General features: G+C 36.1%; 1 protein-coding gene across 1 annotated transcript; it reads right to left on the reverse strand.

Annotated features, from left to right (window-relative positions):
• Positions 1–238: 238 nt before the first annotated feature.
• ift57 (intraflagellar transport 57 homolog (Chlamydomonas)) lies at positions 239–10,553 on the reverse strand. Its single transcript, XM_028473044.1, has 11 exons — positions 10,109–10,553; positions 8,667–8,841; positions 7,144–7,262; positions 6,394–6,484; positions 5,672–5,740; positions 5,445–5,567; positions 4,215–4,286; positions 2,868–2,999; positions 2,507–2,569; positions 1,268–1,334; positions 239–484 (listed from the first exon to the last, which is right to left on the reverse strand). Exons 1-11 carry the CDS (start codon positions 10,261–10,263, stop codon positions 303–305), a joined length of 1,248 nt encoding a protein of 415 aa, XP_028328845.1. The 5' UTR covers positions 10,264–10,553; the 3' UTR covers positions 239–302.
• Between the last annotated feature and the right edge of the window lie 7,994 nt (positions 10,554–18,547).

The raw sequence follows: 18,547 nt of genomic DNA on the forward strand, positions 1-18,547 counted from the left end.
TACTATGAGTGCAATGCTAACATGTAGAAAGCATAATCATACCATCAAGTTGTACTTAAAAGTTGAAATAAAGTAAAAAAAAAAAAAACAGAAGTATGCTGACATCTAATGGGCCATATACTCAAAATGCAATCAAGTCTTACACACATTGATTCAAGGCAAAATTAAAATAATGTAAGTTCTTCATATTTTTATTTAAACTATACAAATAAAATAATAAGACACTGTGAAAGAAAAATTAAATACATGGTTTTGTTTTAATACAAAAAAAAACTGTACAAAACACAAAATGTAATGTTCTGCTAAACAAAGTGTCTCGCAGCGGGCTCTGGGATGCTGGTGGCGTGCATGTCTCGGGTCATGTTGGACTTCTCTTTGATCTTGGCCTGCAGCAGCATATGCTCCACCACCCCGGTCCTCACGTCCATCTGGAGGATCTCCTGCTTCAGCTTAGTCAGGCTCTGCTTGATTCTCACCACTGGAGCTGAAACCACGCACATGCAGATGGTGGGAAACGATCCACACAACTTACCACGATTTCACACGTTTGGGTCAGAATTCCTGGTTTTTCTTACATCCTGCATGTCTTCTGGCTTTTGTGTGACATTATGCACGGCACCAGGGTTGGAGTTAATTACATTTTTCAGTCTTAATTATGTTTTCAATTATCCATGTTCAATTACGATTACAGTGACCAGCATTTTTCCAATTACAATTATTTTTTATCCTCAGAAAGTCAATTGCATATACGTTCTCAATAAAATTAATCACAATTACTGAGCCAGAAAAAAATAACCTAATAAATGTTAACCTCGTGTGTTAGCTTTCTGTTAGCATCTCTAATTATAACAGGTCCTATTTCAGCTGTAAAATACACTAAAAACAATTATCTATCATCTCATTTCTTTCCTATCTGTTGGTTACCTTTAGGCTTCCTAATCATAGGTTTTAATATTTTTGGTCTTGGTGTCTGAACCTTTTTTGTGCCAGTATACAGCTCGGTTTACATTTTTTTTTTTTAAATGGTAAAATGTGGGAAAGCTTGATATGAAACATATTTTAATAATAATTAACTACATATGTGTAGAGCCGTACATAGAACTGTAACATGGTTCCACAGTTTTGCGTTAAATTATAATTGACAATTTTTTTATTTAAAATTTAGAATTATCTGAACTCAAATACAATTTAATTACAATTTTATAATTGACACTAACCCTAGACCTAGACAGGTTTAGGGCGCTCCCGTCATGGAGGAAAGTCTTACCTCCATCAGACATGCTGCTGCCCCTCTCCTCCATCTCCTGCTTCACCTTCTCCAGCTCCTCACTGATCTGAAATACAAGCAATTAACAGTAACTATCAAATAAATGTTATCTGTTGCCATTTTTACCACCATCAGAACGAGTGAGAGACAACATACTGCATGTGCAGCCGTACAACAAACCGCAATTAAAACAGTTGAAGCTTTTTACAAAATTAGCACTAAAAGTTGTCGATAAAATCATTGCAGAATACAAAAAAAAAAAGAAAAAAGAAAAAATACCATCTACTAAACAGGAAAAATCTAATAATAATAAAATTTGCAGCTCAGTCCTAGTTTACAAAATCCTTATTAATGGGATCTAACAACACTATCACCATTCACTAAAGATCTGAGGACATAGTTGCTGGAGGGGAAAAATTGTAATGTTATCCATGAGAAATAACATGCACTATCAGTACTTTCACCAATTACACACAATGTTGGTTTAACTGTGAAAGCTATATTTAATATAGCTATATATATGGAATAAATGAATGTCTGAATATATATACACACACACGAAAAGAGAGTCATCGACATCCCTGCCAAAAAAACAGAACCAGGGCAATAACACCATAAAAAATCATAGCGCGCTTCTCATTTTCGAACTCCATCAAGGTATTGATACCCTGAAGCCACACATCGAATTTAGTTATCCTATCATAAACAGTTTTTATTTATCCTTTAATGTTGCTGTTCTTATGATGTTTATGCACTCTTGTTCAATTATTCTATTGTTTGCACTTGTACCACAACTCTGTACAGCACTTTGTGATTTTATCTGCAAAAAGCACTTTATAAATAAAACTTACTTACTTACTAGTTTCTGAGAATAGCTGTCCCCTTTGATGGACGGACGGAGCCCAAACCTACATTCCCCTTCCACACTTTGTGGCGGGGGATAATAAAGTCGGAATATAGATATATACAGTATATGAAAGTTTGAAAATACACATTCAATATATATATATAGATGAAATTTGTACAACTCCAAAAGGTTTTTTGTATGTTTTTTTCAAGGTTGCAGTAACGATTGTCCGTCATGTGGTGGCGCCTGTTGCTCTACTGTACAACGACAGGCATTTTAAAGACTTGTCAAACACTCTTTTTCACTATATTTGTATAAACCAACCTATTATTTATCCTCCTTAAACCTCTGTAAATGGCAGTGCTTTAATAAAAGGCGATGCGTTCACTGACCTCCGCTAGGACTCGTGTTTTCTCTGTGACTGTGCCACTGGCCTGCTGGTAGTTCTCCTTCACCTGGTCAAACAATCAAAGCTGATTATGTTCAACATGATGAATGTATCTGCTCATTGCCACAGCCTTTAGTTTGACTCTTTTATAACAATTTTTCAATAAGAAAACAGAAAGGGTCATGTAGCTACTAGTGAATTTAAAAAACCCACAAAAAAAAAAAAAAACATTTTACTCAGACATTCAAGGTTGAAACAATTCTAAAATCTGCAAATCATTACTGACTGTAATACAAATCCACATTAAATCTTCTATATTTCTCACAAATGGAATGATTTAGGTAGCCAACGTAAAGGCCGTTTACCTCGCTGAGTTTGGCGTGAGCGCTGCGGTACTCCTGGGTCAGGTGCTCCAGCTGGCTGTTGATGTACTTCTCTCGGCTGCTGACTTTCTCCAGCGTCTTCCCGATGTCCTCCTGCAGCTTGTTTAAGTGGCTCTTTGGAAATTGAAATGAAAAAAAAAAAAAAATCAATGGGGATTTTCACTGTTTTCTTTTGGCAGAACAACTACTTTCCTAATTAAAACCTCTACCAAATGTAACAGGTGATAAAAAAAAGACACTCCACGACACATTCCCTCCTTATGTGATTGACAGGAAGAATAGTTTGTTGCACAGCGTAGCACCACTTCCTCCATAGAGCAGAGGAATTGTCGCTCTGATGTGCAAATGAAGTTAGAACACAGTCAAGCTAATCAGGAGCGTGCTGATTACACATGCTGACTCACTCTTCTTTCTAAATGGAGTTAGTAGAGCTTCTATGTTGTGTCGTTCCATACATTTCCAGCTTTTCAAATGAGAACTTTACTTCCACTCTCGTTTAATTGAGGAATTAGTGTATCAAATGCATTAAAAGTCATTCAAATTAAGGGGAACATTAGATCTAGGGACTAAAAAAGAATTAAGAATCTTCCACTGCTCTTAATAATCAATTGAGAACATTATCAATCATCATTATTTCCTTAAAACAGATATAAGTGGTGGCCCTCGCTATAATTTTACGCAGCCCCCAAGAAAAAGTGCTCAAAATGACAAAAAAATTACACAAAAATAACAAAGAAATCTCAAAACGACAACTAAAAAACACAAAATGGTAACAAAAACTTAAAAATGATACTAAATGATACCAAAAACACACAAACCTCAACAAAAAATGACAAAAGAAATACAAAAAAAACACATTAATGGGAGAAAAACTCACAAAATGACTGCAAAAACACTCAAAATGATATAAAACCCACAAAATTATTAAAAAAAATACACAAAAATAACAGATAAATCTTAAAATTACTACTAAAAAAAACAAAATGATAACAAAAACTAAAAATATATACTGAATGATAACAAAAACACATAAACAGCATCAAATAAAGACATAAAATCACAAAAAGCATACAGCAAATGACAACAAAAACACATTAAATGAAAAAAAAAAAAAAAATCACAAAATGACAATAATAAAAAAAAACACAAACAACATAAATATATAAAATGTCCCAAAATGCAATGTTGAGAATGATTTGAATTTTGGATTTACTGACTTTAGTTTCTATATTCTACTTTAGATTGTAGATGCTGACATAAATACTGATAATGTGGCCCTAGGATCAGATGATCACAGCAGCTTTAGCTCCAGCCGGTCAGTGAACACACCTTGGCCTCTTTAAGGGAGGATTTGATCCCATCTCTGTGCTGGTGCATCTGGTGCACATGGATCCTCCAGTCCTGCAAAACAACATATTGATGACACAAAGCATGTTTTACAAACTCTGGTCAGGCATTCAAATCCCACCAAACTGTGTCTGTTTTCTGTTTCACCTGATCTGATAAAAAAAAAAACAAAAACATTATTTATCATTATCATTTATCACAGCACTCATTACACTCATTACAAAGTGCAAAAAATAGGAACAAAGGTCTAAAAATCCCAAAACAAAATCTTTTGTCTTTTCTCTGCAGATTGTATAGATTAGCCATCAAACAGCTTCTTATCAATAAATAAAAACATGAATATAAGGTTTAATTATGTGTTGCTTTAGACCAGTGGTTCCCAAACTTTTTCTGCTGCACCCCCCTTTAAAGAATAAGCTTTTAGCTAATTATTAATTCAATTTAGGATTGTAATCCTGTATAGTTTTAGGATCGTTATCTTTTATGTTTTTATAGTTTTAGGATCGTTATCTTTTATGTTGTTTTTATAGTTGTCGGATTGTTCTTTAATGTTTTTTCATAGTTTTCGGATTGTGGTCTTTTGTGTTGTTTTTATAGTTGTTTGATTGTTCTTTTATGTTGTTTTTATAGTTGTCTGATTGTTCTTTTATGTTTTTTATAGTTGTCGGATTGTTCTTTTATGTTGTTTTTATAGATTTAGGTTTACCTTTTAGGATTATTATCCCAGTGTTTTCTTGGAGGGAGACCTCTGCACTGGGGGCTGTGATGGGCCGTGGCTGCAGTGGTGCTGTCTGTATCGTGGCCCTCAGTGAAGGTGAATGGCTGTTGCTATTTTGCTAGACTGCCTTGTCGCCCTGTGCCCATGGTCTGTGTCCAGCTCGTGGTGCGGACGGTCCTTATGTCGCCTTACCCATATCCTCTGTACCCAGCCATGTGCCATTGTCCTTCTTTAACCTGCATGTCTGTGAGCGGTGGACAGGGTTTGTACGGGGTGGGTGTTGTGTATGTTATTGTCTTAGTGAGAGCACTTTGAGCTGCATTTTATTGTGGGGTTTCCTATGGATTGTTTGGGTAGGGTATTTTTTATTGTATGTTAGGTTTTAATGATGTAAAGCACTTTGAATCATACTGTATATATGAAAAGTGCTCTATAAATACATTTTGATTGATTGATTGTTTGATACCCCTGGTTTACGCAGATGTGCCGTGTACCTTGTTATCCGTGTGGGTGGTGACTTTGAGCTGCGGTAGAACTCGCTCCACCTCCAGGTTCCACTCCTCTGCATCCACTGCAGACTCCAGGATGTCGTCTGGTTTGGAGGACATCTCTGCTTCCTGTCACGGAAGGAAGACGGATGAAAGCAGCGGAGTGAAAACTGCTGACGGCTCTAAATTAATATGGAACGCCACAGAAAAGTTGCTTAAGTAGGTTTTCTCACGGTGATAGTTGTCCGTAGCTTTAGTGCCTCCAGGTCCATCACGTTCTCCTCCTCATCGTCAGCCTCCTCCTGAGGAGACACCAGACATGAACTTTCCTCTCAAGTCTAAATGTATTCAATGATAGCACAAGCTGAAAGGAGCAGGGTTAGGGTCAATTACATTTTTCAATTACAATTACATGTTCAATTCCAACTCATTTATGATTAAGGTGACTGAAATGTTTTCCAATTAAAATTGAAATGACAATAATTTTACCCCTGAAAGTAAATTACAATTCTGTTCTCAATTACCAAAGTTCAATTGCAATAATGACAATGACAACTAGATACATCTAATAAATCAAATAAAGCTGTATATTAATTTCTGTTCATTTGTAATAAATTGATTGATTGATTGATTGATTGATTGATTGATTCAGCAAAGCAAAACCACTGACTATGTCTCTCTGTATAAAATCTCAGGTACTGAACACGAGAGTATCTGAAAACTCTAACATTACCCAAGTTCGTGTTTAATTAAATTGTAAATGACAGTTTTTATTGAATTTTCATGCCAATTACAATTACAAAGTCAATTATCAAAACTAAATTAAAATTCAATTATGATTTCAGCAGCAACATGTATTTTATTCAACTACAATTGCAATTACAACTACATCATAATTGTAATTAATAATCAATTACGCAATTACAATTATAATTGATTAAATTAGGTCAACCACCAGCATGTCTTCCTCCACTTTGCTGAGAGTCAGCTCAGCGTCATCCTCCATCACTGACTCCTCCTCCGTGTTTTCTGCTGGGTAGACGGGCCTGAGACGCAGGGAAACACGGGTTCACACATTCAGGTGAAAAAAGCTACAGTGAACACCAGCCTGAACAAAAAGACAGTCATCAACATCCTTGGCCAGATTGGTTGCCATTATACCTCACAACCTTTTCCTAGATGTCCTAAATCTAAGAACTTAGATGTATACATAAGAAAATATTATCACATCAGAATATAAAATTACTATCTTAAACGGTTTCTAAGAAAAGCTAGCTGTCCCTTTTGAAGATACCTCGAACAGAGTAAAAAAAAACGAAACAAGGGCAATAACTGGAAAAAATAATTGCGCGCTTCTCATTTTCGAACTCCATCAAGGTATTGATACCCTGAAGCCACACGCCAAATGTGGCTATCCTATCTTAAACGGTTTCTAAGAAAAGCTGTCCCCTTTGAAGATACCTCGAACAGAGTAAAAAAAACGGAACAATGGCAATAACTTCGTAAAAATAATTGCGTGCTTCTCATTTTCGAACTCCATCAAGGTATTGATATCCTGAAGCCACACACCAAATTTGGTTATCCTGCCTTAACAGTTTCTGAGAAAAGCTGTCCCGTTTAACTCGGGCGGGCGGACGGACGCACGGACGGATGGAGCTCAAGGGGGATAATAATATGGAAAGATTGGAAAAGTTGTGGTTTTTACTTCTTGAAGGTGAACCGTCTCTTTTTCAGAGCCTCCTCGGCGAGTCGGTCCAGCACGAAACACACATGTTCACCGGAGCCCGACTTCAGTTTGGAGGGTGGGAAGTCCACTTTCACCCCCTGACAAACATAGGAAACAAACACTCGTTTTACTCTTACAGCCACACGCTAGCTGCTAGAAAGTCAGAGCACGCTCTCCATGTGAGCAGGAGATGATTTATTAAACATGTCTGCTTCAGAAATCCATCTTAGACTTTTCTTTTGTTTTTTGTATGGACAAGTTACAAAATAACATGATTTTCTGATAAGAATAACACATCTGAGACATAAAACATGTCAGGCTGTAATAGAAAGTTCCTGAGATAAAACCTCCAATTGGTTAAGATTTAAATCCAAAAACATAAATAAGGGCAAAATATTTATATGGGGCACATTTGGGATGGTTAAAATCATGGAATTTAAAGGTTTCAGTAGCTCACTTAATTTACCAAGTTAGCAGTGCTGAATTCTTCCTAATTTTTGTTTAACATGACGTTGATGACGATGAAGGTCTTTCCACTCCGGTACCTGTTTTTTGTGGTAACGGAGTGGAGTGGACAACATGAAAGTGGCTCAGAAAAAGGAAAAGTGCTGAAAATCATCAATGGAACCTGCGTTACAAACAAAAACTAGTGGAACTATAAAGCTAGGATTTTTCTGCTTTATTAAGCAACACACACTTGACATTTCAGTGGCTAAAATTTTTATTGTTATTGTTGTTAAACAATATGTTAAAAAGTATATTTTCCTTTCATTTTGTGTGTTTCTGTTGTTGTTTTGGATATTTTTGTTGTTGTCTGTGTATACATTGTATCACATAGTATGTCTCTCTCTTTTGTATGTTTTTGTTGTCATTTTGTGTGTTTTTGGTGTGAATTAGTCATTTTTCTTTCATTTTGTGTGTTTCCGCTGTTGTTTTTGGTGTTCTTGGTATCATTTAGTATATGTCTCTCTCTTCTTCTGCATTTCTGTTGTGGTTTTGTGTGTTTTTGGTGTGAATTAGTATAAGTCTCTCTCTTTTGTGTGTTTTTGTTGTCTTATTGAAAATTTGAAAAAATGTTCTAAATGATAGATTATATACAGTGTTTTTTTACCTGTGAAAAGCGCTCTACAAATAAAGTTTACTTACTTCATTATATATACATATAATAAACTAAATCAACAGCTCAAGTAACATAATGCTTTTAAAATATCCGGTAATCCGTTAAATTGTCCTTCTATAATGTTTAGTGTAATGTATGAGTTGTTATTTATCCCTATTTTTCTTTATTCGTCACTTTAGTTTATCAGGTTAAGAAACATTATTTCATTTCACTTTGTGCTGGTAAAAAAATATATGAAATTATGAACAGAATTTTGACCTTGTAGCAGCTGCTACCACTTCTAAAGACTAGGTCTCAATACTTGCAGAAACTATGAAATAACTGATGCCTAATAAGATTTCAGATGTGTGTTTTTACTGCATCAAGCTTTAACCGTATTTACCAAAGCTCTGAGCTCTGCCAGGATGTTTGACACAGTGGCATTGGGTTCATCGCTCTCCTGAGGTTCAGTGAATGGCCTCCCTGCCAGGCTGATGAGCCAAGCAGCGATGATGGTGAACATGTAGAACTGTTCACCTGGGTTGGAAGCCAGGTACGGACTGGAGACAAAGTAATGTCTGTAAAACAGACACCATCAAAGACAAATGTGTCATCACATAATGATAATACAGCATGAAAAAACAAGGGCTTTCATTCGTATGTTAAGGTTCCATTTCTTCAGACAACTGTTACTTAGGAAATCCACTTTGATCTGCCAGTCTTCTTCAGATGCGTCTGCTGATCGCTTTGATGTTTCCTTGACTGCCGCGTATGTATTCCAGCAAGATTATTTTGGTCTTCTGCTTGAATAGTATTCTACTACTCTTCATATTTTATATATAAATATATAATTAATGTGTAAATGTAAATTAAAGTATGTTACAAATACAGAGTGGTAGGGGTGAGTATTGGCAAGGATGTTGCAATATGATACGTATCATACTTGGATCACAATGCGATATTATCGGGATATATGCCAATATTCTACCCAGTTAATATCAAAATTAAACGTAGAGATGAAAAATAAAGTTGCTGTACATGTTCATCAGAAGATATTGATCATTCAGAGGACAAATTGAGTCAGACCTATTTGCTTCAAAACATCCTATTTATTATTAATATTATATCTACGGCGCAATCTAGCGGAGTGGAGGTGCGGAAGTGGCACAAATTTCAAGGTTTTTAAGTTGAAATTTTTTATATTTACCACATTTTAATTCCAGCTGACCCCAAGGCTGAAAAACACTGTCATAGGGTCTGGGTTTCAATAGATTACAAGAAAATATAGTTTATTAAGCAATATTAGTACAGTTAATAATTCCAGTAAGTTCATTATGTCTTCTTTTTGAATAACATAATAACAAGGTTTCATTTATTCAATATAAACCTTAACATATTATTCAAAAAGAAGACATAATGAAGTTGCTGGAATTATTATGAGGAAGTCATGGACAAGACAGTGTCCAAAAATTGGACACATCAAAGCAATCAGCAGACGCCTCTGAAGACGACTGACAGTTGACAGTCGAAACACGTCAGTAGATCAATTTAAACTTCCTGAAAAAAGTTCCCTGTATAAATGAAAGCTAAACATATTAATAGTAGTTAGTTTGTGGTGAATTTGTCCAAAAATAACACAAAAAAGAACTCGGAAGAATTATCTTTTAATGAATTGTTAAATATTTCCAAGTACCCTCTGCATTGTGCTTCTGTACCCATAGAGGTACACGTACCACTGTTTGGAAATCCCCGTTTTAGAGGAAACAGATTTACATTTAGTCATTTACAGGTCGGTTAACGTTGCTGGAGTGTATTTTTTACTTGTCATGTGTGTTAATAGCTCACCTGGATAGGTTCTTCATGTTGTGTTTCACTAATAGTTCCTCTTCATAGTTGAGGACTTTTAACTTCTCCAGCAGACACTCCATCACCATAAACACCCTGTGGTCCGCTCCAGGACCGCGGCTTTCCCCCTCCCCCCGTCCGACTTCGTCTGCCATTTAGTTTAGTCCCCAGGCTCCAAAATTAAACAATTAATGGATGATTTTTACCATTTAGCCGATTAGCATGTGCAGCTAGCTCAGATTGTTTGGCTTCCTGTCCGTTGTCTAGCAACCGAGAGCCCAGTTCCGTTATCCTCTTTAGATAGCGAACACTAAACGATTCATCATCGCTGTACTGAGCATATTTATCAAATCTAGTGATTTTATCTCGTTAATAACCGGTAAAGCTCAAATAATAGCAGGTAAAACAGGCTGAAGAACGCTGTTTTTTGTGGCATCATTATCAATACTGCTTTTGTTCCGATTGAACCTTCAAAATAAAAGCATTTTAACCAGAGACAGGTAATTTTAGTCAGACTTTTTTAATTACAGATGCGTTTTAGTCAACTAAATCTGTTGCAGATATCATCGACTAAAATAGACAGTACAAGAATATATGGATAAAAAAAAAAAGATTTTGTAAAGACAGATAGATTTGATTTGATCGATGCATTAGACCAGTGATTCCCAACTGGTGTGTCGGGACCCAAAAGTGGGTCACTGACCTGTACTGGGTGGGTCGCGGACACCTGGTCAAAAATAAATAAATACTTAATGTCTCATGTCTCTCATGTTGGGTTGGACTTGTCTTTTATTTTGAAAGAAACGTTTCTTTTGACAAGTCTGTTGTGAAATGCTTGTTGCACAGGCAAATATATAGATTTATGTTTAATATATATATATATGATTATGATTAAATTTGGTTGTTTGAATTCTTAAAAAAAAAAAAAAAAAAAAAAAAAAAAATGGGGTCGCAGTGTGAGACCACTGCATTAGACCACATGATCACATGAGTTCTGATTGGATTTCGTCCCATGTGACGAATTTATGTATTTTGATATTGCATTTATTCTCTTGTATTTTATTTAAATTTGACATTGTCTCATTATTGTCACTCAAAAAATGTAGTCAAACCATTAAATGTTCTTTTAACAGTTTAAATCTGTTAAAAGATTGAACTTTTGATATATCAATGGCAACACCTCAATGAATAAATCCAATAAACTCAACAAATTCCACATTAGTCCCTAATGATTCTTTGATTATCTTGAAACAAACAGGGAAAAACCAGTTAAAACTGAGTCACTGATAAAAAAAAGGTCTCTGCATTGACCTCGTAGCGATAAAATAATTAACATTTTAATAAAAACATATAGCCTGGGTTCAGAGGAGTTCTCTTTGTCTTACTTGACAGGGGATCATTTTTAGAAAAACACTTAATTTGAAAATGATATAGAGAGGACACACCTGCTATACATCACTGTCATTTCATTCCCCCTTTTTCACTTTATATAAACTCAAGCCAACCTTGTGACCTTGTCTGATGAATGACATGCACAGTACGCAGCCTCTATCTGCACGTATTCCTGTGAATAATTCATATCCGCTTTCCCTCCTGTGGTGCAGCAGGCAGTGCAGTGATGATGGGTGTGTTGGTTTCATGTGCATGCTGCTCCCTGTCAGTCAGTGAGCACACAGGTGGAGCTCCCCAGTGACGAGATTGATTGACGGGCTCGTCGGCATCCTGCTGCAATGCTGATGATCTCAAGCTTCATATCATGGACTCACCATTTCAATTAAGAGGAAAATCAATTCACTGTTCAGTGTGTGTGGATGTGTGAGTGTGTCGTGCATGTTTTTGCTTATTCTCAGTTTGATCTGTTGCACATATCAAGTGTAGATCACGGGTGTTAAACTCAAGGCCCGCAGGCCAAATCCGGCACACCAGAGCATCCAGTTCGGCCTGTGGGATGATTTTGCTCAAAGGGAAATTATAGATATATATTTCTTTTTTTTGTAGAGTCCACTTCTGTTTTTTCCTTGTTTTGCACCTTCTACTGTTATACTGTCATGGCTGATGTGTTGTTTCATTTTTCCATCTGACTCAGGGACATGCACAAGAATTCCATTATACCTGTTCTTTTTTAATTTGTTCATATGGCAACAAACTCTATTCTATTCTATAAAAACATCAATAATGAAGTGTCAAACTAATTTTTATCTCAAGGGCAACATTCAACCCAATATGATATCAAATACAGTGTTGATTTTGTCACCAAAATATTTACATTATATTTTTCGTCGACTACATTTTGTGACTATTTAAAATGAAATAAAAAACTATATTTTGTCCACTAATTAAAACAAAATTAGAATTATAATTCCAATCAGAAGTCATGTGGTCTAATGCATTGATCACTTCAAATCAGTCTGTGTGTATTTACATAATAATAATATAATCAAATGTCAGGTTGATAAACAGTAATTGAATCTTAAAGTATTTTAGTCGACTGTATCAGGAACAGATTTAGAAACATTTTATAAAAAATCAAAAACAAAAACAGCAGCTTGAACATTGTTTTTTTCTTTCTTCAAACTTTTTTTTTGAGAAACAGAAACAATAAACAATACGGCGCATTTAATAGTAGTGATATCCATATTAACAAATAAAAGTGGACTTAAATAAACAATCAGATACTCATTTCCTTGAAAAAACAAGTCAGTTTCTGGACTGCATTGCTAGAACAATGTGTGATTATACCTGTACATGTTGTTTGGTAAAAAATGATCCTAATGTAATTACAATACTTAGAATCTAGAAAGCAATAAAATGTAATGGGCATTAAAGCAACTTGGTGTTTATGACATTAGCATGTTTACGACTTAGGGCAGCAATTTGTGATAATTCACTCTTAGTCGTAACAGGAAAGAAAAGAATCAGGAAAGGGCTGGGTTTTCTTTGTTTGAAAAATCGTTGTAAAAAACGAAGAAAAAAAAACAGCTAGAACAATGTTTTTGTTTCCTTCAAACATTATTCATGAGTGTTTTCAAAAGTTTGTTATACATAGAGAAACAAAACAAGACAAATCAGACCACAAACAATACACAATACAGAGCATCTCGATCAGCGGTTCCCAAACTTTTCACAGTCATGTACCCCTTCAGACATTTAACCTGAAACCATGTACTCCTGAACACTTAATCAACATAATATTATAATGTCATATACAGCCCTACAGTCAATTGTACCTATATTGTTGAGGAATAATATATAATAATAATAATTAGAATATTTGCATTTCCTGAAGAAAATGCAAGTGTGGACACAGGTGCTGGTCCGCCTTGCACTGCATTAGCTTATCATTGGCATTAGCATTATCTAGCATTAGCATTAGCTTAACAATAGCAATAACCTAGCAATAGCATTAACATTACCATAGCAATAGCATTACCCTAGCATTAACAGTAGCCTAGCTTTAAAATTGACCTAGTATTAGCTTTAACATAGCATTATCATTAGTCTCGCAATAGCATTAATCTGGCATTAACATTAACATAGCAATAGAACTAGCCAAGCATTATCCTAACGTTAACATTGACCTAGCATTAGCTTTATCCTAGCATTAGCCTAGCAATGACATTAGCCTAGCATTAACATGAACCTAGCATTAGCCTATCAATAACAATAACCTAGCATTAGCATTCACCTAGCATTACCGTAGCAATAGCATTAGCCTAGCATTAGCATTAACTGCTCTCTTTATATTCTAGTTTCCAATGTCATTGTTTTTAATTTTCATTCACTATGACAATTTGTGTACCCTTGGGGGTACCGCGTACCCCACTTTGGGAACCTTGGATCTAGATGAAGTATGCACAAATAATAACAAAATATAGTCTGTCATCTCAATATTAACAATTAACAGCACTAATTTTTTTGATATAACAAGTGCATTTCTCTCAGTACCGTTTGCAATTGTATAACTAGAATATGTATGTTTATACCAGTATGTGTTGTTTGGTTAAAAGAAATGACCCTAACGTAATTATTAATCACAATATTTAGAATACTGTATATAGAAGTAAAATAGATCAAAGGATTTCATTTTCTTTAGAAACAATGACATTTTGGGGAAAATGTTGCCACTTGCACAAAGTCAACAATACAACCTTCAATAGGCATTTAATTCTTATTTAGCTGGAGCTAGAAATCAACTTATTAATCCAAAAATACATGTGACGACTAATCACCAAATCAGCTTCTGCTCCTGACTGTAACAATCACATGGAGCTCATGTGTTGCACAGCTGTCAGTGAATGGACAAGCTGCTCCACAAGCTGTAGGGAGCACCAGCTTCACCTCTGCTGTAGCATGATTACAGTTCCTCAGCAGCCACACAGAACCAACCACCTGTAGTTCAGCCTTTATTTCCACACATACCAGAGCTGGATGGTGGAAGTAATTGGAGAGAAAGGCAGAGGGGGCTCTATTGCTTAACCTGAGCCATGTGATAATGAGCGAATGCTGCTGGGAGGCTTCACTCAGTCCTACAGGAAGCATCAGCAGGCTAAGTGTCATTCACAAAGCCTGTTTACAACAGAAATAGCTTCTACCTGACAGTCATTATTTCAAAAGATATATTCTCTAAAAGAGAATTTTCTACTACTAGTACTTTGCCCGTCGGAAGCATGTATTCATATAATAAGAGCTTAAGTAGAGTTGTCAATTATGGTCAAATGAGTATGTGTTTGAATGTTGGATGTACAAAGAGGTGTACATACTCTGTAGTGTTGTAAAGTGGTATATTTGCGGGTGCAAAGTAAGATAGTGTGTGCGATATCCCTGGTTTAATTCTATGGGTCATGTGCATGATAAATTGATAAAAAAAGTTTACACCAATGCGGCGTTTTTTTAAGTTGTGGTACCGCATAGAAAGAACAGGCAGCACTCTCACACACGCACGCACATCAGTCGCATGCACCCACGTGTGTGTGTGTTTGTGTGTCTCGCTACTTGTTCATCTCTCCTCCGTGGGCTCACTCTCACAGACATGCACGCGCATGTACTCACGTGTGTGTGTGTCACATCAGGTTGAAATAGGTGTGTCTCACACCCAATACGCGAGACTTGAGAGCTTTGCTAGTATATCAGTTAGAGTGCGGCTGCTCAAACCCCTCTTTCCCCTCTCCGGTCTAACCCTCTGTCCGGTGTAACCCAAGATGATTCCACAGTGATTTCAAAATAAAATTAGGATAAACCTTTTGAAATGTGAAGGTAGCAGAGAACCTCGATAGAGCTTACAGCTTTACATGTATCAGGGTTATTGATTATGTTAATAAATCTAGCCATCTGTGTGAGGTGTTGAAAGAAAGAAATTGATGTCCAAGTTATTGGAAACACCAGCATTATGGGTTTGACGCTGACACCACATTTGTTTTAGCTGATTTGACTGCCGTGCAATAAACAACCTAAAAATTCTAGCTATAGAGAAAACAAACTTTCAATTGGCAATTTCAACCTTTTACATCTTTTCTTTATCTGATAAGAAATGATCATCTTCAGCGGCTTGAATTATTAGAGCTTCCACAGCACGTTGTACATTCTATGTACAAGTCTACTTTCAATATGAATGGAAAGTAAAATATTGTAGTGTGGATGAGCCGTGAAATAAGGATCGCTGAAGTCTTGTCAGAAGTCGCTTTTAATTGCTGGTTATAGAGCAGGACAATCGTACACAGTGTTGTAACACACACCATCCACACTGTCAGACATGAACTAACTCCTCCTCCCGCCAACACTTATCTAAATCTCATTCTACTCCCGCCCGCCACGAACTAACGCGAGAGTGAGGACACAACAAAAGGAAACGTCACAATCACATACATCAACCCAGGGCGGCAAACACACATGGGAAACACCCAACGTGGCAACCCAGACATGGCAACACAGAACAACACCAAGGCTGGATTCACCGGCATCACAATATTCATGATGGGAGAGGTCACAAATGTAGCTCACAAAGTACCACTGAGTGCACAGAGGTGATTAACAATAGTTAAAAAGCAAAAGCTGGCTGAAACCAAATTGGAAATATTTAGTCTTTACATCACTAATCCATTATGGGCTCATGACAATGTAAAAGTATCCACAACTTTATCTGATGAACACTCTGACATTTTTGGAAAATGTGGGATGTGGAGTCCCATGGACAAATGCATACAAGTGTTTCTTACCAACATTTCTTGTGTTTCTTCACCAGACAAGGAGGACAGTTATTTGTGTGTCATCATTTTTGTTCTTGTTTGTTTCTGGAATTCCCTGTGATATCAACTCGCTCTGTGAGACATTCAGTTTTGGCCAGATTTTGGATCCAAAATAAACATCCACCGTTGTTTCAGTTCAGAAATGGACGGAAATTCGGGTGGAAACACCAGAAATTGGTTTTTGTGGCAAGAAATCACAGTAAAAACGAGTGAAAAACACTTCTATGCATCCTTCTAAGGTACAGTACTCTTTCAGGCTGCAATTTCAACCTTTTTTACAGGTTCTGTTTTTCTATGAGGCCCACACTACCTTATCTGATAAAACAATAGCTTCAAGCAATTTTAAGGGTCATGGGAAAAGTGAGAAAACACAATGCAGTTTCAATTTTAACCAGTTTATTAACATAAACAAGGAGCAACTTGACAAAAACATGAATTAAAAAAAAAAAAAAATCACACTTACAGTCAAACCAGGCACCAGAGGATGTGTTTAAATACCATGTGGGTCACTAAGCTCAGGTGATCCCAATTCGCCAATCAAGGCCAGCTCTTCTCTTAAAGACACAGGCACATGGCACCACATGGTCCATCATAAAGCCATTGGAGTACGGTGAATTCTCTGTCATGTTAAAGGAACCAGTCAGGATTGACGTAGGCATGAGAATGTCCAGTGTACAGTACTCAATACTTTTGGTGACACTTAGTGGTGATGAACACATGACTGTAACTGTGTGTCTTTTCTTTTCTCATTGTGTAATTCTAAAATCAAATCAAATTCGTTGATATCTTCCTTCATTTAAAGGCATATTTAAATCTAAATCTAAAATAGTTATTTCTACCATATAATATTTGTGAGAATACTTAGATTTACGCTTGAACCTTTATCTGTGATAGGCTGAGACCAGTCAGGGATTTGCACTTGAGTTTTTTTTAGATAGAGAAGGCATTTTCAGCCACTAAACAGCTGCTCACTGCCTATATTTCTGTTAATTGGACCATTCTCTGTCAAACCAAGTGCAGGGTGTGCTTTAGAGACTTTGACTACTGACACAACCACTGACACTAACCAGCTGTCTGTCACCTACAACAATTTAACAGCCAAGAACGCCAGAAATCCAATAGGTCATTCTGTGCTGGCCATGTTACATGCATAACAACATTGAGTTGCCTTTTAAGTTTTTTTTTCTCTCTCTTATTTAGAACTTTATTGTCAATGTTCACTTCTTCAGCAAGTGCCAGACTGCGTTTTTGTGCCTATGTACAGTACCTTGATTAAAAATGTATATGTATTATTATTGAATAATATAATACGAAAAGAAAGGCTAGAAAAAAACTAAACAAAACAAAAACATTGAGTTGCTGCGATACGATTGGCTATTTGTGAGGTGTACGTAATCAAGAGGCTAATTTGTGCTTAATTTGTATCATTGACATAATTTAAAGAAAAATGGCACTTACGATAATGTTTTCACTGAGAAGAAGAAATGTTTTAATTTCAGGAAAATGTCTGCCATTATGTCATCACTGTGAAAAAGATAGTGTATAGTCCTACTGTGAAAATAGAGCTGTAAGATTTGCATTAATTTTTCCTTTGTGGGTCATTACATTTTTCCTCCAGTATTATTTCAGCGTGAAGCTGCTTCTGCAGATTACCAGTAGTGGAATTAAATGTGCTTTGTTGCGAACACCAACGGTTCCTTAAGCTCTCCAATGCAAGGGAACGTGTTGTTCTGTCACTTGGTTGATCTGACCCCAAAGATATTTGCCTCCAGAAAATGACCAAGTTTTTGTGTCAGGCACTTTGTTTATTTGTTGAATACATAAATAACCCCTTGATAATGAAACCATGACCTGTTCTCTAGCGCCACCATCAGGCCAAACTTTTAAATTAGAATTAGATTATCTTGAACAGTTTTCATTAAAATCTCAAATTTACTGACAACATTTAACGAACACATGAGTATGAACCTTTTTGGTTGTGGTGATGATATGACCTTTCCTGCAAGTGAAACTTTCAGTTTTAGTTAGTGTATCTTGAAAATCTTTCATCCAAATCTTTTCTAATTTGGCGTGCACTTTCATGACTCTCACAGATTAAACCATAACAATTGATGTTTGTGACCCACTCTCCCTTTTCTATCATAAAGATATTTAGTTACCTATTTTTATCTCCTTTTTTGCAACATATTTGGGGTGA

Source organism: Gouania willdenowi, chromosome 17 (assembly GCF_900634775.1).
Source record: "Gouania willdenowi chromosome 17, fGouWil2.1, whole genome shotgun sequence".
Classification (NCBI taxonomy): Eukaryota; Metazoa; Chordata; class Actinopteri; order Blenniiformes; family Gobiesocidae; genus Gouania; species Gouania willdenowi.

Excerpts from the sequence above, each read along its gene's own strand:
- ift57 (XM_028473044.1), bottom strand. The coding sequence starts at position 10,263 with ATGGCAGACGAAGTCGGACGGGGGGAGGGGGAAAGCCGCGGTCCTGGA. Across the intron at positions 6,485-7,143 it reads AGACGGTTCACCTTCAAGAA|GCCCGTCTACCCAGCAGAAA; the intron begins GTAAAAACCACA and ends CCTGCGTCTCAG. Across the intron at positions 4,287-5,444 it reads CCACCCACACGGATAACAAG|GACTGGAGGATCCATGTGCA; the intron begins GTACACGGCACA and ends GTTGTTTTGCAG.